This window comes from Artibeus jamaicensis, unplaced genomic scaffold (assembly GCF_021234435.1).
Source record: "Artibeus jamaicensis isolate MK-2021 breed Jamaican fruit bat unplaced genomic scaffold, CSHL_Jam_final scaffold_474, whole genome shotgun sequence".
NCBI lineage: Eukaryota > Metazoa > Chordata > Mammalia > Chiroptera > Phyllostomidae > Artibeus > Artibeus jamaicensis.
The window spans coordinates 31,103,013-31,126,707 of NW_026522046.1; the positions used below are offsets into that span (position 1 = coordinate 31,103,013).

Here is a 23,695-nt window from a genome sequence, read left to right on the forward strand (position 1 = left end):
TATTCCATTTGAAAGTGAAGAAAATGTCTCATCTAGGTATTAACTAGAATTTCTACATGATAAATATACTTTTTTGTTTAATAAATATTGATATGCATTGAGGGAGGAAGATTTCAGCTTACCAAAATGATATTTAAACGTGACATCGATTAATATTTTACAAGAGGTACCTCCCAGTAACTACCAGGGCACTTGTAGTCAGCATTGTACGGAAGGCACACCGTCTGCAGACAACTGGCACTTAGTGTTTCCAATATGAAAAATGTCAAAATATTATTCCTTGGCATGTTACTTGATGACCTCCATATCTTTACTGGTGTATTTTCTGTCTCATATTAAGTACAAATGATGTTTTTTTGCATACATGTTTAGAAAACTGAAAAAATATAGTAAGGCAGTTTTTATTCAGACATGGATTTTATTTTTAATATGCACCATTTCAGAGGAAAGTGAAGAGCTTCTGTGTGTGGGTGCTATAGGGTATTTGTTTTTTCTTAGTCAAGTACTTCCAAATATGATCTACCATAAATTTCTTATTATTTATTGTTTCCATTTGATAGAGACACCTGGCCATTACTTTTTTCTTCAAAATTGTAACTTCCAGTCTCATGTGGAAAGAGCAGAAAAGTTTATTTTCCTTTTAGTATTTATATTGACATTAAAAACATGGCACATTTTGCCCTGGCTGGTGGCTTAGTTGGTTGGACCATCCTCTTGTACACCAAAAAGCTGAGGGTTCAATCCCTAGTCAGGGCACATGCCTGTGCTATGGTTGCAGGTTCAATCCCCTGTTGGATCACATACGAGAGACAACCGATCAGTATTTCTCTCTCACATTGATGTTTCTCTCTCATTCTCTCTCTCTCCCCTCCTCTCTCTCTAAAAATCAATTAACATTTTTTAGGTGAGGATTAAATATGCATATGGCAGATTCTGATATTCTGTTTGGGGAGCAGTCTATAAAAAATGAAACAGAATTTTTCCTCCTAGAAATTAACAAAGATAGTAAAGTGATACTCTCCTTGTGTTAGTCTTACTTTTGAAAATTTGTTACAGGAAATTATAACAAGTACTAAATAAAATTAATTCTACTGTCAACTAAAGGGTAGGGATAAACCTGCTAATGTGTTTTTATTTTTATTTTTGTAGGCCTTAGCTAAGGAGTGGCAGAAAAGCAGATAGGAGAGTTAAACACAGTAGCAGTATGAATGTTCTGTATTAGAAGAGGAAGCTACAGTTTTGGAGGGAAGCACCTAATTCTGGAGCACAAAAGGAAGCTAGAAAGCTGTTGAAATTATTTTTATCTTAAGTTTACTTTTACATATTAACTCCTGGGCTAACTTGTCAGTTATTTAGCTATAACTAATGCTTGAAGTGATTTTTTTTTTGTTGGCAAACATCCCCTGTAGGTGTGATTGCGAGTCACTTTTTATTTGTCCAATGGGTTAGAGTAGGGTGTGTAGCGACCAATGGTGCTTGGATTCTGGAGCTTGAAGCTCAAGGCAGTTTCAGTTCTTCCAGATTAGCAATGGATTATCTATTGGGGGATTTGGACTTTCATATTTTAATTTGTATTTTAAACTAAATCCCTCCCGTAGATGATCCTGGACTCTTGGATCAGTCAAGTTCTGTCACCATCTTGGCACTTTAAGTTGATTTGCTGAGTTAATGCATGTTCAAAAATAAGGAGTAACTCTGGTACACAATTGGAAATTTTCTTCTGGCCCTCGTCTTCCATCAGCTATCACATGATCACCTCATCAATCTGCCCTCCCCCATGCTCCGTATGTATTATGTTACCCCCACTAGGGTTCTATCAGTGTGGCTTTAACATCAGACAAACTCAATTTCAGGTGCTTGATGTTGAAACTTTAATTTAGAATCACAGGAGGTTTATTTAAAAGGAACCTATTAGATTTTCCTTTTTAGAGAAGACACTTCTTCATCCAACTCTGAGGTTGTTACTTGTCTTTTCTATCTTTTAGTTATCTATGTCTTTAGGTATCTGTGTTTACAGGTTCACTATGAGGGAGAGGCCAAGTTATGGGATTTCACTCCCTTTCGGTCTTCCCTTCTCTCTGTTCCCAACAGCTTCCTGTCTTCATTTTTGCAGTTGTCTCTCCCAGTTTCTCCCAGTCTCTCCCAGGCATATCAGTTAGAAACCCATTATCCTAGAACCACCGGTAGCTCGGCTTAATTTCTGATTTAAAAACTCTATGTATGTCCATTAACTTCTGTTAACTCAAGCCCTTGTCCTTCTGTAAAGTTAATCGCCTAAATAGCTTCAGCTGCGATTGCCTTGTTTTGTCACTGTTTATTATTTGCTCTTGTACGACCTCTCACTCAGGAAGAGGGCTTTGCCTAAATCTCTGGTCCCAAGCAAAGAACATGGCTGCCCTGGGGTCCTCCAACCCACGTGGAAGGCTTTTTGTTCTCCTGGTACAATCAGGGGCTACAGTTCTGGCCAGGTCCATGCTCTTTCAAATTGTGAACCTGTCCTTTCAGCCCTACTTGCTGATTTGCATTTCTTTTTGGGTTTCATTCACTGAGATTTCATTCAAAAACTCATTCAATGAGTTTTTGAGTCTGTCTCTGTCTTCTGGATTTTTTCTTTTCACATTTTATCTACTTTGTCACGGGTTTGAAGCGATAGCAAGACATCACATCATGAATTCTGTACCATCTTGACTGGAATTTTCTTTTTGCTTGTGTGAAATCTATAAATGTTTTTTAAAGCAATGTTTTACTGGGTCTCTCCAAATATAATTTCATACACACATATATATATGTGTGTGTATGTGTGTATATATATATATATATATATATATATAATGTTAAATGATACTTTTCCTGGTGAGCTAGAATTTTGAAAGAGGTCTCATATCTGAGAACCATGATATATGTGCTCACACATTGTAAAGAAATATTCTAAACCTTTGGATTGGACACTAAATAAAGTAACATTTCTGTGTCTTATCAAAAGGAGTAGACATTGCCCACAAAAAACTCAAAAAAGCATCCTATGAGAAATTTCACCAGCACAAGTTACAATTGCACTAATTAAGAAAGATCTCTGCTGCACCTTAAGTGATTTATTTCTCTTCTTTAATCATGAGCCAACATAGTGAATGGGAAAGGAACTTAAGGTGTGAATTGTGGAAAGAAGTGACTAATTCACCTTTTCCTTTCTTGATCATTATAACTTTTGAGCCTAAAACTAGCCCAGCTGGAAGAAATAAAAGCATTAAACTGAACTGTATATTTTAATGCAGGGCTTTCTCTCCAAAAAGTATGGATCTTTCCAAGAACTTTCTAGGAAAAAATCATGTCAGTTCAAGGAGCATGTTTGTAAGATGGTCTTTAGGTCTTTAGGTTCCAACCCAGCCTAGGTTGTTCAATAAACTTGTTCAGAAATGTTATGTGAGAACATTCTCCTTGCTATTATACTTGAAGATGTAACACTGAAAATCTTAAAAGAAAAGGCTACAGGTTTTGAAATATTCATGTGTATACAGACTTTTTGATTGAGACAAAAATGTTTAATGAAATCAAACCTTCCAGACTTTAAATTGCAATCCAATTCACATGAATACAAATGAGCTTTAAAATAAAGTTGCATATGTATAAAAAGTCAAATAAGGAAATATAAATCAGCAGCTAGATTTGTATCTATTTAATTCTAAGCCATGGTAAGAGAATTGCTCTGCTGTGGCTCAGTCACACACTACTAAAAAACAATTCATGACTTTTTTCCATTTTATGTAATATTTTATTTTGCCTGATTATGTGTTCTCATAAAATAGACCTCTATGAGTTATATAAATGTTAAAAGGAGTTATTTCTGGTAAATGTTATTGGCAATAAGAAATTGGCTTACATACACTATTTTAGAATTGCTGGGGGGTTTATAGAAATCAAATTTATCACCATGTAAATTCATAACACACATTTCATAGCTTTGTTGTTATTGTTCTGTTTGTGTGTGTGTGTGTGTGTGTGTGTGTGTGTGTGTATAATCTACTGTATTCTTTGCTCACATTCTCCAGTTTTCTGATTCTCTTCTGTTGGCTTTTTCTAAGTGTCAGATAAATTGAATGCTATTAGTGAAGATGATGTAATGCAAATGTTTTTATGAGTTCCCATAAAACATTACATTGCTAGAGTAAATTATTCAGTATGTGATGCAAGCTAAAAAAAATTTCTTCTATCCTAAAAATTATTTAAATCATAATAGCCTATACAGAGTTGAGTGATATTTTGATATTTTCAAATATTAATTATAAATATAAGATTTAGAGTTGGCAACTAAATCATATTTAGTTATATTAAAGATCCACTTGTTTATTGTAAGATTAATCAGCATAGTTGTCAAGTACTTGCCAACATATATAAAAATAGACATGACTATTGAATGTAATAAATGCGTAAATACCAGCGGAAAGGGCAGACTTGGCAAGAACAATTAAACACATGAATGAATTCTATACTATATAAAACTTCTATTTTATATTACCAATTGGGAATTGGGTACAGATGTGTAATTTGGTTTTTGTAGAGAATATTTTCTTTTAATTTTGCTTACAGGCAAAATTATGTGCAAATCTGAGATTTTAATGTCCTCAAGTGAGGTAAAAGACAAGAATTCAAAAGCATATTTAAATAAATATTTCATATTTATTAACTTTGAGAGCTTCATGGTGAGCTGTATAATCGTTTGTCATCCAGGAAACTTATTACAAAAACTTGTCCAGTAGAAGCAGATTGACATTAACACGGAAAAAATGTAATTCATTTCCCAAGACACTGAAATATGCTAAACAAGGTAAAAATGTAATTTTGCAAATTTAAAGTGATATTGAAATGTAACTTAATTTTGTCTTAGACATCATCATTGTTATTGAAGAAAGACAGATTTTATTGACCAGAATTATTTACTTTATTTTAGATTAAAAGCTGCTTCCTAACATATAAATTGGCCTTTGTATCTGCTTTTCTGAGATATTATTGACTTAAACATACTGATTAAATTATGTAGTTAACTCACTTACAAGGTTCATAACTAATAAAGCTTTAGTGTGGTTTATAATTTTATAATATGAACTGACATTTCTCTAGGACTAGGCAGTCTCCAAAATGCTTTCCTAGGCACAATCTTTTCCTATTCCTACAACAGTCTTTGCAGTAGGAAATAGTAGCCTTTGTTTAGAGATGAACAAATTTAAGTGTCAGAGATTAAAGGTCTCATCTAGTAGGTGGCTGAATCAGATCTTAGTTCATGTCAAGGGAGGGAATTCAGAGTCAAAGTTAAGTAAGAGTCTGGACACTGGAGTCAGACAGTCTGAGTTCAAACTGAGAATTTTCCTTTTACCAGTTGTGTGCCTTTCAGCAATTACAAAAGCTTTTGTGTGTCACTTTTCTTACTCATTTAACTGGGGATAATATAAATGTCAGCATGAAAAAGTTGTTGTAATGATGACATACATGAATTGGCAGCTGAGAGGTGCTTTTAATTTTAACTTATATTTATTGGATAACAATAATTTTGTGTTCATTGTTGATTAGTACCAATTCAACCTGGAGATTATAAATTGCAGCTATTTGATGTACTGGTCAGAATTCTTTCAGCTTTAGTGATAGATGTTTAACTTAAAATAGCTTAAACAAAAAGAGTTGAATTATGGGACCACTGATTTGGGCAAGTTGGTCATAGCAACTTACACATTCAAAGGAAAACCAAAATCTCATATTCGAAGACATTGGAGACTCAGTTCTTTCCCAGTCCATATTGCTATCCATTTCTGCTGTCAGCTCATAAGTTCACGCCATTCCCTCCTACAACAGATAGTCTTTGTCCGTGTCGATCACAAGAAAAGACTCTGATTGACTCTGCTTAACATATGCATCCACTCTTTTGATTTCCACCAGTACTGCTAGGAGAAAAGGGAAATACTGGGTTACATGCTCATATCTCTGTCTAGGGCAGGGGCGTCAAACTCATTTTCACCGGGGGCCACATCAGCCTCACAGTTGCCTTCAAAGGACTGAATAGAATTTCAACTCCTTAACAGTTAAGGAGTAGTTACATTTACACAGTCCTAAAATTATTTCACCCCTTTGAAGGCAACCCTGGTGAAAATGAGTTTGACACCCTGGTCTAGGGAATTGGTTTGTTATCTGAAGGAACTAAATAGAAACGTATGCTGGGCAGAAAAAAGAAACAAAAGATAAGAAAGAAGGCACCGTATCTGACTCCCTAAAAGTCATAGAAAAACACTTGCAATTTATGTTAAACACTCAATCTGCTCCCTGAGGTTCTTATAAGGTCATCTTCTCACTTTACATGAATACTGTGCTGTGATACCATCATGCCGGCCATCACCCAGCAGAGGCTCTGGACCTGGCCTGTCATTTGAGCACAGTGGAGAGTATTTGCTCACTTCTATACCAGCAGAGAGATGGGCTACGATAGTCTGATTTCAAAGCAGATCAGCAGAGATTACAGCAACCTAATCACGGAAACATTTATTAGACATTCATATATTATATTAAGATGATAACAATTTTTACTTTGATAATTGCCTAAACGTCATTAATAAACAAATAAATGCACTGGTTACTTTGTTCTTATTTTGTTGCCAAGGTCACATCCCTGTATCAACTTTGAGTAAGCATTCATATCATTAAAATAGTTTAAAGTCATTCAAAGGTATAATTATCAAAGCATGAAATTTGAATAAAATATTTGCCAAGCCCCTCTGGCACTTTTGTGGTTTCTGGGGGAAACTTTGCAGACAATCAATCCAGGAGTTTGGGGGAGTGGAATTAGAGAACTGTCAAATCACGGAGTTTGTTGGAGTAATTAAAACTTCAAAGAAAAAGAACTTTATATTTAGCAATAAAATTATCCTAAATTGGCATATACTTCAAGTTCTTCCTCACTATGCAACTGGTTTAATGCTTAAGCACACTATTTCTGCTCTATACTTGGTAAGAATTGTTTTCTCGCATTAGGTAAAGTCTAAAGTTACCTTCTGTATTCATAGTTGAACTCATCACCCGCTCCCCAAACCTACTCTTCCTTCCATTATTCCTAATTCAGTAATTGCCCCTTCAAGTTTGAAGCCTTGAAGACATTCTTAACCTCTTTACCAGCTCTCCAACCGGTATTTAATCAGTCAATTTTTCTAACACCTAAATAACTCTTAATTCCTCTACTTATTTATATCATTATTTTTTTACTCCTCTAAATTAGGCCATTATTCTATTGACTGAATTACTTAAACAGTCATTGTATCAGTTTTCTTGTTCTCAGCCTCGCATCCTCTGGTCTCTACTCCATGCTTCCGCACAGTGATCTTTCTTAAGTAGAATCCTCATCGTGCTAAACCTGCTCATTGGCTCCGTTGTATTCAGAATGAACCTCCATTTCTTTACTTGGGTTCTGAAGCCCTTTCCAATCAATTCTTGTTCACCTCTACGGTAGCATTATGATCTGCACCTGAATTCTGACTCCGATTAGTGCTAAAATATGGGTTAGGGTGTTAGTTCTTCTGATCTTCATTCCATAGTAGCTTCTGACTACAGAATGTCTTTATATTGTTTTATGCAATAGACAAGTGGGGAAAAGAGGTTTTGAGAAAGCGTTTATGCTCTCCTAGGTTCTGTGGGATTATTTTATGGCTGCATGATCTCACATGAACTTACAATTAATAGTAACATGAGGCAGCCATCGAACACCATGGTAAGATTTATAATAATATTTGGTTTTCAGGCTGTTTTTTTTCTGTGCCTTATGTTTATTTTGAGGTGGATATATACTCTAATGATATAATTTTAAGCATTTATTATTTTTTAGCATTGCTTTCTTATCTTTCCTGTGAAACACACTCCTACTTGTAACATCCCCACATGTATACTGTCCGCAACCAGGGTAAAAGTGTGCGTAATCCTCACTTCCTTCCCTACCCCACCATGACATCTGCAACAGCTCTCCAGTAATTGAAAATATCACTGGTAAAATGACGAGCTATAATTATCCAATAACAAATTAGAGAGAATCTTCGGTTTCATGGTGTTTGGCTCTTAAATTCAATCCATGTTATTTTGGGGTAGTTGAGTGCTACATGATTTTTTCCTCCCTTTTCTTTTTTTGGATGTTAGGTATAGAAGCCCAGGACCAGCAAATACACCTGAGATTATTCAGTTGCTTTGTAGTTACACTCTCATTTCCAGAGTGCTTTCTCATCTGTTTCCCTTTCCAATGGTCTGAAAATCTACGTGAGGGATGTCAGGTACAGGGAGCCCCCACTTCGACACTTTAGAAAACTGAGACTCCAAGTGTTTGGTCTTATCTGAGATGCAAATCTGCGTAATGAAATGAAAACCCAGTCTCCTGTAGCTACTAAATCTGTGTGCGTGGGTGTGTATATGGCAGACACGCGCACATGCACATTTGTGAAGGAGCATATATTTCAACATATATTTCTGTGTGAATGCATCTCCTCATGGCAATACAGATGGTAATATATAGTGTGAAATCTGCCAAAGGGAAAAATTATATACAGTATCTGCTTATGTAAGAACAAAAACTGTGTGCAATTGTCAAGAAATTGTCAAAGGATTTGAATTAGTATTTAAGTAATTTGAGATCTTGTCACAAGATAAATTTTATTTATAATAGTTTGAAATGTATTACTTTATATTTTTGAATCTGATAAACATATCTATAAAGTATTTAAATTTTAAAAAATTAGTTAGAAGATGCATAATTGATCAAATAAATAAATGTAATGATTATCCTAAAGTACTTCCTTAAAGACCAAGATATACAGATATGTTTTTAAAAAGTAATAGATGATATTAATTGTAACTGTAAGCAAACCCGGTATTAACAGAGTTACCTATGAAATGTGAGCATTCCTTTGAAAGTATTCTTTGATAATCTCACAATAATATTCAACCTAAATTCAAATTTCACTCACATTACATAAAGGCTCAAAAATGTTCTATTTAGCTCTGTGGTATAGCTCTCTCTTTGAACACTGGCGCAAGGGTTGAGAGTTAATCATGTGTATTCCACAACTGACTGACTTTTGAGACCAATTTTAGTTTCAGATGGGAAGTATTGGCATTTTCTTTTTAGGGTTCTTTTCTATTATGAATGAATCTGATGCTTTTGAAAAATGGCAGTGTCTTACTTAGCTGGAAAAAAAGGGGAGGCTAAAATTAGCTCCACAAATTTAATCTAATGCTAATGAGGTTTCTAAGTTTTGTGTAAATAGAAACACGTATGTAATTAGTGTTGAGCAGCATATGGAATCCAGCAGCAATGTGCTTTTATATGTGCATTTAAGGACATCAGAAGAATTTTATTTACAAATATGTACCTTAGTATAACCTGCTGCTATAGACTGCAATGCCTTAAAATATTTAACAGAGGTCTATTTCACCTTGTGTTTTAATACTATTTTCCCAAAAATATTAAATTTGATGTTTTGAACTGTGCTTGGCTGCCACTTGACCTATGCTCTTATTAAATATTTTTTTAATGTTTAGTTCCATTTTATTTCTTATGTATTTAAGTGAAGTTATGCTTCTATAACTTAGCTCCATGTCTGACCCTCCATATGCACTCAATAGAAGTCCACATACAGGAAGTGCAGATAAATTATTTTTTAAAACATGTTATTATATTATTTCTATTACCACTTAACCCCCTATGAGCACCTCCTCCCTGCAATCACCACATTGTTGTCCATGTCCCTGAGTCCTTTTTCCTGATACAGTTATGTTTTTAATTTATTTTAAGTTTATGTTTGTATGTGCTATAAGATAGTTGTCCAGTTTCATTTTCTTGCATGGTACTGGCCAGTTTTCCAAACACAATTTATTGAAGAGACTTTTCTTTTCCCATCATATATTCTTGGCTCCTTTGTCATTAATGAACTCACTGTGTATGTGTGAGCTTATTCTATTCTGTTGATCTATACTAATCCCATACTCTGTGATTATTATAGCTTTATAATATAGCTTAAAATTAAGTTATGTAATGCTTTCAGCTTTGTTCTTCCTTCTAAAGATTGCTTTGCCTATTTAGTGTCTTTTAGGCTTCTGTACAAACTTTAGGATTGTTCTAATATTTTTGCGAAAAAATGTTATTGAAATTTTGATACCGATTGAATTGAATTTGCAGATTGCTTTGGGTAGTATGGCCATTTTAACACTATTGATTCTATCAATCCACAACTACAGGATATCTTTTCATTTGTGTGTGTCTTCTTCAATGTCTTTCACCAAGGTTACAGTTTTCAGTCTATCTTTTCGATTTTTATAACTCTCGTATTTTAAAAATATAATGACCCTACTCAGTTTGGACATAAGGGCTTTAGGTCAGGACCAAGTCCCTCCCAGTCTCATAATATGGCATTATGTTGGGATTTTACTGCTCTATTTATACATTTGTAAAATATAAATAAAACAGTAAATCTTGAAAGTATGTAACTAATATACAAATACATGTCCATTGGAGGTAAAGAAATCCTTCTGATTGTGGAGGAATGTTGTAATAATTGGTTGATTTGGTGGAGGATTTGAAATGTAATAAAAATAAATAACTAAATAAAAGATTACTAAGTGATAATTAATAAATTAATTGTATTACTAAATAAATAACATATATACCTTTAGATAATAGGTTCCAGATAAATTGTGTCAGATTACACCCTGATAATTTTGTAAGTCATTGTCTAAAAAGAGTTGCTGTTTACTCACTTGTCACCTTGTAATGTAAAAGTCGTCCCTAGCAATGGAGTTACCACTGAGGTATGTAAATAAATAACTCACTAAGTTGTGTGTGATCTTTTGTAGCAAGCACAAAATTGTTCCTTGAGATCCCTACATGAGTCTGCTCATGTACCTGTAAATGACAAGTTTTAGAAAGGAGAAGAGATGTAGAGAGTGTTAATTCTTCATTCAATTGGTACTAAATAATGTTAGGAAGTGGGCCCTTAAGAGTCTTGGAAGAATATCTTGATAACCTAAAGACATCAGAGGATTCCTTGAGTAAAATATTCTGTATCTTATTCTCTTTCTTCTTCTTTTTTCCTTAGTAAGTTTGTTGAGGGAATAGCTCATTGTCTTTCTCTAACCTCAGGTAATGTTAGAAGTGAGGACTGAAATTCCGAAGAGATGTGAGAATTTATGATATCTGTATTTGTACATTCATAATGTTTGCATGAACAACAATAATGCAAACCTTGGGAAAAACAGAATTAACATTATTTTGGGTTGGTGGGGACTAAGACTTGGTCTTTTCCTTTAGAGTTGATGTACAATATCATTTTACATTAGTTTTGGGGGTATAGCATAGTGGTTAGGCATCTATATCATTTGTAAAGTGATCCCCTGGTAAGTATAGTATGCACCTGGTGCCATATATAATTAAATATGGCCTAATATTTTATATTATAATTTTATTCCCATGACAATTTGTAACCACTGATTTATACTTCTTAATCCATTCAGCTTTTTCACCCAGCTTTTCTAACTCTCCTTCCATCGGGTAATCAGGAATTTTTCTGTATCTATGAGCACATTTCTCTTTTCTTTATAAATCTATTTTGTTCTTTAGATTCCACATATGGATGAAATCATATGCTACTTGGCTCTGACTTATTTCCCTTAGCACACACTTCCATGTTGTATCAAATGATAAAATTTTATTCTTTTTTATGGCTAAGTAATATTGTGTTTTTACTGGGCCATATATGTGTATCACATTGTCTATATCCAATTGTCTATTGATGGACACTTAGGTTGCTTCCATATTTCCATATCTTGACTATTTCAAATAATGCTGCAATTAACATAGGGTTGAATATATCTTTTTGAATTACTCTTTTGGATTTCTTTGGATAAATACCAAGAAGTAGAATTTCTGGGACATATGGTAGCTCTATTTTTAATTTTTGGATGAATTTCTATACCATTTTTCATAGTGGCTGCACCAATTCGCAATCCCATCAACATTGCACAAGAGTTCCCTTTTCTACCACTTGTTTATTGATTTATCAATAATAGCCATTCTGACAGCTGTGAAGTGATATCTCGTTGTGATTTTAATTTGCATCTCTCTGATGATTAGTGACATTAAGCATCTTTTCATATATCTATTGGCCATCCATATGTCCTCTTTGGAGAAATCTCTGTTTAAGACCTTTGCCCATTTTTAACTGGATTATTTGGGGTTAAGTCGTATGAGTTTTTATATGTTTTGGATACTAACCCTGTCAGATGTAGCATTGGCGAATATGTTCTCCCATTCCGTAGGCTGCCTTTTCGTTTTGCTGATGGTTGCTTTTGTTATGGAAAAACCCTTCTGTTTGATGTAGTTCCATTTGTGTTGTTTTATTTGTCCCAGGAGATATATCAAAAATGACTAAAAGAACTGTTAGACATTTTACTCACTATGTAGTCTTCTAGGGTTTTTTAAAAAAATAAATTTACTGATGTGATATTAGTTCACAAAATCATACAGGTTTCAAGTGTACACCTCAATGGAACATTATCTGCACATGGCATCCTGTGCCCATCACCCAAAGCAAAGTCTCCTTCCATTCTCCTTTTTCCTGCCCTTGTATGCCTCCCCCCAGCCCTGACTCTCTTTCCCTCTATTGCTACACTATTGTCTGTGCTTACATGTTATGGATGTATATTCTTTGGCTAACCCCTTCACTTTCTTTCATCCAGTCCCTCTTCTCCTTTTGACGGATGTCAGTCTGTTCTATGTATTCATGCCTCTGTATCTGTTCTGTTTATCACTTTATTTTCTTCATTAGATTCCACACATAAGTGAGATCATATGATATTTGTCTTTCTCTGACTGGCTTATTTCACTTAGCATAATATTCTCTAGGTTCATTCATGCTGTTGCAAACGGTAATATCTTCTTCCATTTGGGGGGGTGCATATTATTCCAGAAAATTTTATGGTTTTGAATTTTACATTTAAGTCTTTAATCCATGTTAAATTTCTTCTTGTATATGATGCAAGAAGATAGTCTGGTTTTATTTTTTGTGTGTATCTGTCTAGTTTTCCCAATACAATTTGTGAGAGACTGTCCATATCCCATTGTATATTCTGGCCTCCTTTACCATAATAATTGACCATATAGGCATGTGCTTATTTATGGGTTTTCTATTCTGTTGCATTCACTTATGTGTCTGTTTTTATGCTATTATCGTGCCATTTTGATTACTGTAGTTATATACTATAGTCTGATATCAAGCATAGTGTTACTTTCAACTTTGTTTTTCTTTTTCAAGATTTCTGTGGTTATACAGGGTCTTTTGTGGTTCCGTGTAAATTTTAAAAAATATTTCATGTTATTTTTGATTTTGGAGAGAGGAGAAGAAAAGGAGGGAGAGGGCAAGGAACAACTATGTGAGAGAGGAACAAGGAATGTTGGTCCCCTTTGCTCTGCCCCAGGGCACCAAACCTGCAACCCAAGCATGTGTCATTACCAGTCATTGAATCGGCAACCTTATGATTCATGGGACAATGCCCAACCAACTGAGCCGCACTGGCTGGGACTCCATGTAAATTTTTAAAGTATCTATTCCACTTTTGCAAAAAATGCTATTGATATTTGATAGGGATTGCATTCAGTTTATCGATTGTCTAGTTGAAGATGTCCATGTACCAAAACCAAACAGTCAAAAAAACTGCCTCTTCCTAAATAAGAACTTTAAATTTTAAAATATATATACAGTATATTTTGTGTCTAAAGTTTAGTTTTTCCCACAATAAAATAAATTGGATTACCATCATTTGAAAAATAAACTAAAGTATAGGCATGGTATGGTATAATATGTCATATGACAAGGATAATGTTTTATGCCACAGGTGCACTGAAATACAAGAGCATAATAATATAGTAGCATGATTTTAGTGTGGTCCTATTATTTTCTTAATTGGAGAATCTAAAACAAATTAAGAAACTTTTACTTATAAGAGACTAGAATGATTATTTTCTGGGAGGGACTGCTCTCCTTATTGATATGTTCTGTGTAGATTAAAGGAGGCTTTTGACATTGATAATAGTTAATTCTTATAATCTCATACATTGAATATAAAATATCATCATTTTACAAATTAAAACTTTCAAAATCTGCCATTTTTGCATCTTCAGTTAGAAAGTATAAAATTCTTATCCTGACTGAACAAATTTAGTGACCTCCTAATCTTGACAATTTTGACAACTTTTTAATATTAATACTTTGACAAAGAATTCAAATTCATTTAAATTACCCATTGAAATTCAGAGAGAAATAACTTATGCATAAAAATGAAAAAGAATAATATACTCAAGTTATTGTTGACTATCTTACATCTAAATATAGGTAGGTTAGTGGATAGGAATGTAGAAATTAATTATTCATAAAAGCAAATCTGGCACTGAAACATAACATAATGCAACTTTGAGTAAATCAATTCATGACTCTAAATATCCTCAATTATAAAAAGATAGTGTTGAACCTCATAATCATTGAGCTTCATTTCAGTTCTTTAATAGTCATTTTGGGACACGATTACTTTATTTAAAATATCACTGACATGTAAAAAAAAAAAGCTTTGAATGTCTTCCACAGAATCTCCCCATTTAATTTAAGGAAAAGGCATTGAGCATGAACATAAAATATAATATATCATCTGCTTTAAGTTTGGAGACTAAAATCTTGCAGAAGTGTGGGCCCATGATTCATGGACTGTCAAATTTAGAACCAGAGCAATGTTTTGTACCAACTGGCAAATGCAGACATCTTTGCTATGGTCTGTGCATGTAAGGGGCCATCAGACAGTTGAGCCCTAATGGTCTTCTAAGACACAAATCAAGCAGCCCTGTTAGCAAAGCTGATGGGAGTCTTCGACGTTGAAAGAATAAAATAAACCTTGGATCTGGCTGGCAGCATCTTCTCTACCACTCTTCATTTCAAGGGTTTCCGCCATACAATTTCCAGAAGCCCTTGATGTACTCCTCATGCAGAGAAAGGGCTAGAGAAATATTTGCAAGCTTTGTACAGGAAAACGCAAAAGTTGTAAAATGATGAACTGGTCATAACTAAAGTATTAGGAACATGGTGAAGCTCTCCTTCACTAAACTGAAAAAACAGATGAAAAAATTTATATACTGTAGATAATATCTTGTTTTAAATTTATGACATATAAATACAAATCTTTCAAGCGGAAAAGTTGGTCAAGTGAGATGCATTGGTAGCTCGTGTTCAAAGTCAATGAGCAAATGGAAATCATTGCAGCATCCACTCTCATTTCCCTAGTGAACATTAGACCACTCCAAACATGTCCTGTAATTTACAGTCCCCTGATAGTAGTTGAATATACACATTGAGAGTGCATTGGCCGAACACTTAAGGAAGATTGAATGCAGGAGGACCTGCTTACGTTACTTTTGGCTCGACCCTGCATTTTGCTTTTAATTTTTTTTCTTAAGTTTAATTTTAATTCAGTTCTTCTATCCTATCCAAATAAAAGCTCTGGAAAAAGAGATTCATAGCAGCATGAAAGAAATTATCTTTTCTTTTTTTCTTTTTGAGACATTGTAAAGTCAAGACAGAAGAAAGACAAAATCAGCAATTTACCATAAGTAATTTTTAAGCCACAAGAGTAGTAGAATTATGCAATAAATGAAAAAGATTACTTTTGAGCCATTTCCTAAATGTACAGTGGGACTTTTTAAATTTTTAATTTAATATTTGTCTTTTAATATCTAAAAGATTCATTAATATTTAGAGAAATGCAGAAATAGTTTGTATTTAAAAGTTTGAAATATCAAAATTATCTTTAATTAATATTAATGCTTAAGATTCTCTATATTCTTTATGTTCTAAGAAATTTAAATTCTTAGACATATATTTTAGTAAAAGTCATTGTTTATAGTGGTTTGTTTGCTATGCACCATGAAATCTCCCTGGGTAGTAATGTTTAATATTTTAGAGGCTACAGATGAAAGTAGTAAGGACTTTAACTTAATTTTATAAGGACTTTTATGTATTCCAAACATATAATGGGAGAAAGGTACCTGACAAAACATCTATTGTAAAACAGTTAAACAGTATTGTTTTTCTCTTTTCTCTCCTTCCCCCCTTTTCTTTCTCATTCTCCTTTATCTCCCTATGTTTCTCCCTGAATTTTCTTGGAGTGTTTTTGTGGTATCAACCAAAGGTTGTACCAGGACCCTCTCTTTTCTCATCACACACACACAGACACTTTGTGGAGAGACATATACATATATATGTATATACTTTTTCAGGTGTTCCCACTGTTGTCTTCAGTCAAATGATGTCCCACTCACTGTAGCCTAATTAACTTTTTTCTGGCCACCAAGTTTTTTTCTATTTAATATATTGTATTTTATTGAGATCAAGACAATGGAAAAATGAAATAGTTAATGGGAAAATGTTTATCCATGAATAATTTCTCATGCTGAAGGTAAATGAAAACATATGTAAATGATTTCATTAACAGCAACCCAAAGTTAATGTATTTGCATAGGATAATTCTTCTGTCTTAAGGTATTTGTAGGTCTTTCAATTTCAAAAATTCTACATACATAAAATATATTTTAAAGACACAATGCTCCTTTTTTTGGTACTTACTAGGTAAGAATTTGGGCAAATTGAATTTTTTGACTTGAGAGTTAAGGTACAAAAGGTGAAAATAGACCCTTAAGATATTTTGAAAGCAATCTTCTTATTTTATTTACCTATTTACTTTTGTTTTTTATCTTGCTTACTATATCACTTTATTCTTGTATTTTCTGATCTCCCTTATACCCCTCACATTTGAAATCTCACTTAATATATTTTTCTTCTAAATCAATCTGTTAGTTTTCCTTTTGCTCAAATCTTTTGTGGTACCTGCTAACCTTCAGCTTCGAAACCAACTGTCTGTAGCATTGCAGGTGACATAGTATCATATTAAATACTTTATGTATTATTTTGATTTCTATAATATACTAATGGTATTTTTATAAGAATTCTTTTCTTTTTAAAATATTTTTTATTTATTGTTTAGAGAGAGTGGAAGGGAAGAAGAAAGAGTGGGAGAGAAACATTAACATGTGGTTACCCCTCATGTGCCCCCAAATGGAGACCTGGCCCACAACCCAGGCATGTGCCCTGACTGGGAATTGAATTGGTGACCCTTTGGTTTGCAGGCTTGTGCTCACTCCACTGAACCATACCAGCCAGGGCCATACTAGTGGTTTTATAGTAGTTGGAAGATACTGTTTAAGATATTTGTAAGTTAGTAGAGATTTTATACATGCTATTCATACAGAATTAATAATAAAGACTAGAAAAGTTCTCAGAAGGTCTAAACTTCTTCCCTCATTTTTCTAAAAGAAGGTCAAATTACTCTTTTTCAATTATACTCATTTTTCCTTGGTGAAAAATGACATCATGCATAATGGTCTTTGATAGCTAAAATGTAAATATATAACGCACACTACATATTTAAAAAGTAGTTACAATTATTTTCCTCTACTTTTGGAAAACAACTGTGGTGCCTTATTTGTACAGATTTGGAGTAACAATGAAAGATGGCATAGATTTTATACTAAATCAACATTTCTATCTCTTATTTCCTATTGTTTATTGTTTGAATTGTCTCTTTGTTTTAAAGCTGTGGCTATATGCCAAGGAAATAGTGTAGATGTGGTTAATAAAAATTCTAAATATAAAATATCTGAAAGAGGAGAAAATGATGTTCAGATACAGCAAAAAATAAACTACACTTTATTTTATAAACTTTCATATTTACAGAAAAGTAGAAAATTAAAATAAGGAAGAATTGTAGTTATTCTTAGTGCAATAGTAGAATGTCTAAGGCTGATGTCAATGACGTCCGTCCACTCTATTGAAAGGAAAATGCTGAACTGGAAAGTGACTCTGTTTCTGTCAAATTCTACATTTAGCAAGATGTTACGTCACACTCAGACCCTCAGACCTCTTTCACTATCTAACCTACTAGGAACTATGAAGAGTCTCAAAAGGAACTAGGAGAGACATAACATCAAGCACATTAGATGAAAGGTGCAGGCCGGCTTCCCAACATTTTATAGAGCAAAACTTCTATTAACTTTGATTGTATCAGTTCACAAATCTCAAATGTACAAATGAGCTGTTTATACTAGATTTCTTCTAACAGGACAAACCCATACCACATAGTTCCATGCTTTGTGAGTAGTAATGTGAAAATATGCAGTAGGGTTCATAAAGGTGAGCTAACTGCAACAAGAAAAGCCAATACACAAATAAAACGTGAAGCACTATAATAAACATTACCATGACAACACCTGGTCCTTAATGAGAAGTTAGTGACCGTTAAGATCTTTCTGCAAACCTACATGCTTTGGTTCTCTCATTCACCTAATGCATAAATAATTACTGAATACATATCACTCTAGAATATGGGGACTAACTGGCCATGGTTTCACGCTCTTGTGGATATTATAGTCTTGTGATGGTAAATGTATCTGCAAAATAACAGAAGAAAATCACCAGGGGCTCATTATTTTTAGTTATTAATTATTGTTTTTGCAGTCCGTGCAAACTAAAGGGAATGAATGTCATTATCATATAATGCGGTTTGTATTAAGATTGCTGAAGGCAGGGAGTTGGATTTAATTCAAGGAAGTGTAAAAGAAAAGGCTTTCCTCTCAACTGAGTAACATGAGTTATTTTTCATTTAAATATAACTCTTTTCCTGTGGTGGTAACCAGCAACAGTAGGCAACACAGTTCATTTATCACGTTTAATTTGGGCATGGTTGTGCTATTGGGAGTGAGGTGGCCATCCATTACAGCATTATATTAATATTTGTATAAAGAATCATGTGTCAAATCTTCTCAATTTAAACTTGTGTAGATAAGCCAACTGAATGAGAGTTACATATATCCCAGTTCGTCTAAAATATTTGGTGTCTGAATGTGTGGGGAGAGGGAATGAACATGTATCATCATTTACCTCCACATCCTCATCGCTACTTTGGCTGGCAATTTTCTCTTCTGGATCCTGGAAATCTCTCACTCAGTCCTATGAAGGCCTATTAGGGGGCTGAGACTTGATTCATTGGGTCTACTACCCATTCATCCATGCTTCTCATCCTTATTAGCATAAGTGATCTTTTCTGAAAGCACTAGAGCTCATTAAGAATAATTGGGTCTCTGAGGCTGTAAATAAAAGGCAGACTGGCAAAATTGAGGCAAAGTATAGGGTTATGATTCCTACATGGTAACCTGCATAGCATAGGTGCATGTGGGTACACACACACACAACTTACACCAAGATGCTAGGGTGTTTTACCCTAGAAATAATAAGAGTGAAATAATAGTGATGTCAGAAAACCCAAAAGTTAAGTAAATATTTTCATTGATAAACCTGTGAAACTTCAGGCACTGCTTTCAATGCTTTACACAAGGAACTAATTTTATCTTTACAACTGTCCTGCATTTGGTAATGACATCACCTCCTCGCTGCAGAGGAAGAAACTGAGACACAGAGAGATGAAGTAAGGTGCCCACGATGCACAGCTGGTAATGGAAGAATAAGGACTTGAAAATGATTAAACTGAATCCAAAGTCTTTGTGCTTAATCACCAGTCCAGGCTATCTCTCTAACAATTCAATCTCATGCTAAAATTTGAGTGTTGATAATAAATAAAGGCTTTGTTTAAATAATTAACTTACCATTTGTGGGAAAATAAAAAATCATTTCAATATCAGTAAAATCTTGTGGATATAACCATAAAATTCAAGATCTTATTCAGAGCACCAAATAAAATTAATATAGTATACTTAAGAAACAAGATTCTAATAAAACTGGACTAAAAAAGAAGAAAGAAATTAGAAAAATCAAACTGCAACAAGAAAAACCAATACACAAATAAAACGTGAAGCACTATAATAAACATTATCATGACAAAGGGCAAGTTAGAGATACTAGAAGTTCAACATATAAACAATTCTCTCTCTCAATAACAAATTATACCATTTCACAGGAGAGACAAAAAGAGGAACAAGACACTGAACTGGCAATAATCACAGACCTGAAAGTCAAAAGCAAAAGCAACAAAGAGTGGAAACCAACCAGAATCCAAAAGAAAAAAAATACCACAATGAGAAAGACTTGGCAAAAAGCTAAATGAGAAAGAAGAATGCAACATGACTAAGCCCTAGTTACCACATACTGAGGTCAATCTGGAAAAACTGCGGCCATTGTTAATGTAACAGGAGCAGCTTTTGTGACATGGATGCCAAGGAGAGTGGACTAGAATATGCATGTGTGAACAATGACAACTTCACTATAGTAGTCAGTAGGGACAATAGATGCTGTTGAGTGAGCATGTGTACTGTGTGGCTGTCACATTCGAAATGGCTAAGGACAGCAAAGAATCTGCATCGAATTTTGTGTTAATCTTTAACATTCCTCCATGGATACTGTTGGGATGATTCAGAAGGCAGCAGCTATGGACAACTGGTGATTGGCGGCTTCATTAAGACAACATGTCTGCTCATGCATCATGTTTCATACAGAGATTTTTGGCAAAACATCAAATCACCCAGGTGACTTGGCCCCCCTACAGCCCAGATTTGGTGCCCTGAGACTTCTGATTTTTCCAAAAACTAAAATAACCTTTGAAAGGGAAGAGATTTCAGATGTCACTGAGATTCAGGAAAATACGACAGGGTAGCTGATAGTGATTGGAAGAATTGTGCAATGTCCCAAGGAGCCTTCTTTGAAGGGGACTGAGGCATCATTGTCCTATGTGCAATGTTTTTTGTATCTTGTGTCTTTTTCAGTAAATCTATTTTTCATATTATATGGCTGGATACCTTCTAGGCAGATCTCCTATATACCCATCAAAAAACAAAACAAACAAACAAAAAAACCAAAACCAGAAATGATATACCTTAAAACAATATAACAAATTATCTAGCTGCTAAAAATACTTGTTTGTTTTAGCAGCTAGAAATTTAACAACCTCAATTATTTACTTTCTAATTTGGAAATTATCATATTTGCAAAAAGTTTGCATTGAATACTTTTGTTACCAGTTGAAAATGCATTCTTGTGGTGTCATGGGGAAAAGAATGCTTGAGATCCATGCAGGTGAATGGGGCTCTGTGGCATGGTTTATTAATAATGTAAAATTAAGAAGGTTTCTCTCCTGACTTCCTAATGTTCCATCTCCATCCATCTTGCCATGGAAAAGGTCCAATCTCGTCCTCAGTAGGCCAGAATAAAGGCCACGCCAAGAGTTTCTGCTCCATATTAAAGTCCAGTCCAGTCCAGCACCCAACTAGCCTAATGCGTGTTTCCAGCTGCAGTCCTTGGCTGTGTTGCAGTGTTCAAGCTCCCTCCTGGGGCCTGCGTGTGGGGTCCACATGGCCATGGGCCACATAGCTGCTAAGGCCACATGGCTATGGAGAAAGGACTTGGGAGTGCCTGGGTGAGTTTGGTTTTTAGGCAAGAGAGAGAGAGAGAGAAAAGAGAGAGAGAGTTAGAGAGATAGATAGATACATAGATAGATAGATAGATAGATAGATAGATAGATAGATAGATAGATAAGATAGATAGATGATAGATAGATAAAGTTTAGTCCTTTTGAAGCCCACAAGCTCCACTAAGAGATCTCAGTCCCCCACCAGGCAGTTTACCTTGTTCCTGGCTGCTCCAGGAACAAGGAGTTTGCATGGCTCCTGGCCACACATCTGCTAAAACCAGATGGCTATGAAAAGACGGTGTGATACCTTGTGGGACAAGTGCATGTTCCTGATGGAGAGCGAGAGAGCTTTTTGTTTCCCTGCGTTTATATTAGCTTGGACTTGGGACAGACCAGGTGCTTTTTCAAGAGAACCAATCACCTTCCCAAGCTTTCACAGAGTTTTGAGAGGTTTACATGCCCTAGCTAAACTGGCAGTGCATCGTCCTGTGCCCCCAACAATCCAGGACCTGAGGGGGGAAAAAAAGCATCGATTCGCTTGGCAGAGAAATGCTGTAATCTCCTGGTGCATAATGCTGAAGCTTCCTGATGGGGCAGACAGGCTCATGCCCCTCATATTGTTAAGCTCAATGACTAAGCCCCTTGCTCCCCCTTTTTAAAACTAATAATTAGTTAAACACCAATGGTAACTCTTTTACTTTAGCAAAGCTTTTGTTGATATAAGAACAAAAAACAAGGTAAACATTTAAGAAGACGTGTTCTCTAAACATTTTAGGAAACCTGTTTAAGAACTAACAGTTGGTTTGTGAATTGCAAATTAGAGTCCTGAATGTACTACTTAATTAACATATTCTCATTTGTTAAACTGAAGTCAAGTCATAAACCTAATGAAGTTCCCAACTATATGGGAGGTACAAACTTCTGTATTTAGCCTTTTCATGTAATCAAACAAAGCCTAATTAATAAATAGTTGTGGCATGTTGCTACATAGGCCTGACCATATGCCTCTTGGTTTTTACTAAAATGCAAACATTTTATTCTTTTACTTTAACAATTTTATAGCAAAAATGGCTGTCCATTATTCACATTTAATTGTTTTAAAATCCTAATGTCTAGTCTCTGTTAACTGGAATGCTATTGATTCAGTAATCTGTAGTTAAATCAGTGACATACAATCAATATCAGAATTTAAGGGTTTAACCAAGAGTTCTCCAAATAGTTCATGTCAAGCGTAATTCTTTCAAACGTGCCTTCTCTATACTTTTAAATTATCCAGTGATCTTGAACTTGAAATCTTTCCGTTTCTTTAGGTCTCAGGTATGGGACTTTGCCCGGGGAGGGGATGGCAGCAGCAAAGCATAAACCTGGTTGAACATGTAACATTATGTTCCAGGTTTGTTTCCCTTCCGCAAACATTTATCTCTTTGGCACGATGAAGGGAAGATCAACGTTGATTATAAATACAAACATGATTAACACTAAAGCAGCATATGTTAGCACTGCTGCAGCCTGATGATGAGTGAGCTGTAAGGGATGCCAGCACCTGTTCGTGATGATGGTGAGTGACGCTCAACCCCGTGCAGTGACGAGCGCTCAGACATGTCAGTGCAATCTCACCAATTGCCATGGTTTATGCAGAAGTTCTGGTAACATTCTCACTCTCTTTCAATCTCTTTTCTGATGACTTCCATATTTGTTCACTCATTCATAGCTTCACGGACAGCTTTGAGTTATGTATATTCAGATGTAAGTGGTTTATACATATGGCTGAGGATTAGCCACATGGGAAGGTATCAAATTACCCCAAGTCCTAGGTGACTAGCAAGCAAGCTTCCAAACCTGAATAGTCCCTTCGAAAACACCATTGTTATCGTACGTGTGTCTGATGTTGATTGAAATTATCACTCATCTCCACTAGATTGTCTCTATTTGACAGTGGCTGAAGGGGTTATTAAGTTGTAGTGTTTTCTAAAGACAATATTAAAACAAAATGAGAATAGCTGATATGCTTTATTTATAATTAATATGCAAAATAGTTAATATAAGCATGAATATTTCTATATAACATGGAAAATTAAAACAACAACTCTTCTGATACTACCTCCAGGTATCATTTCATCAGGAAGAAATGACATACATGCAGCTTTAAAACCACGCAAGACCTTTGTTCTGT

General features: G+C 34.7%; 1 protein-coding gene across 3 annotated transcripts in view; it reads left to right on the forward strand.

Moving 5' to 3' along the window:
• Nucleotides 1-23,695, forward strand: part of LOC128626239 (uncharacterized) — a 293,562-nt gene that overhangs the window by 121,855 nt on the left and 148,012 nt on the right. Inside the window, exon 5 of one of the 3 annotated variants that reach the window (XM_053657627.1) lies at nucleotides 20,077-20,929. The exons of the other annotated variants lie outside the window; for them this stretch is intronic. Within the exon in view, the coding sequence (XP_053513602.1) occupies nucleotides 20,077-20,116 (40 nt within the window). The 3' untranslated portion in view covers nucleotides 20,117-20,929. Of the gene's footprint in view, nucleotides 1-20,076; nucleotides 20,930-23,695 lie in introns of those variants that run through there. 3 annotated transcript variants of the gene reach the window in all.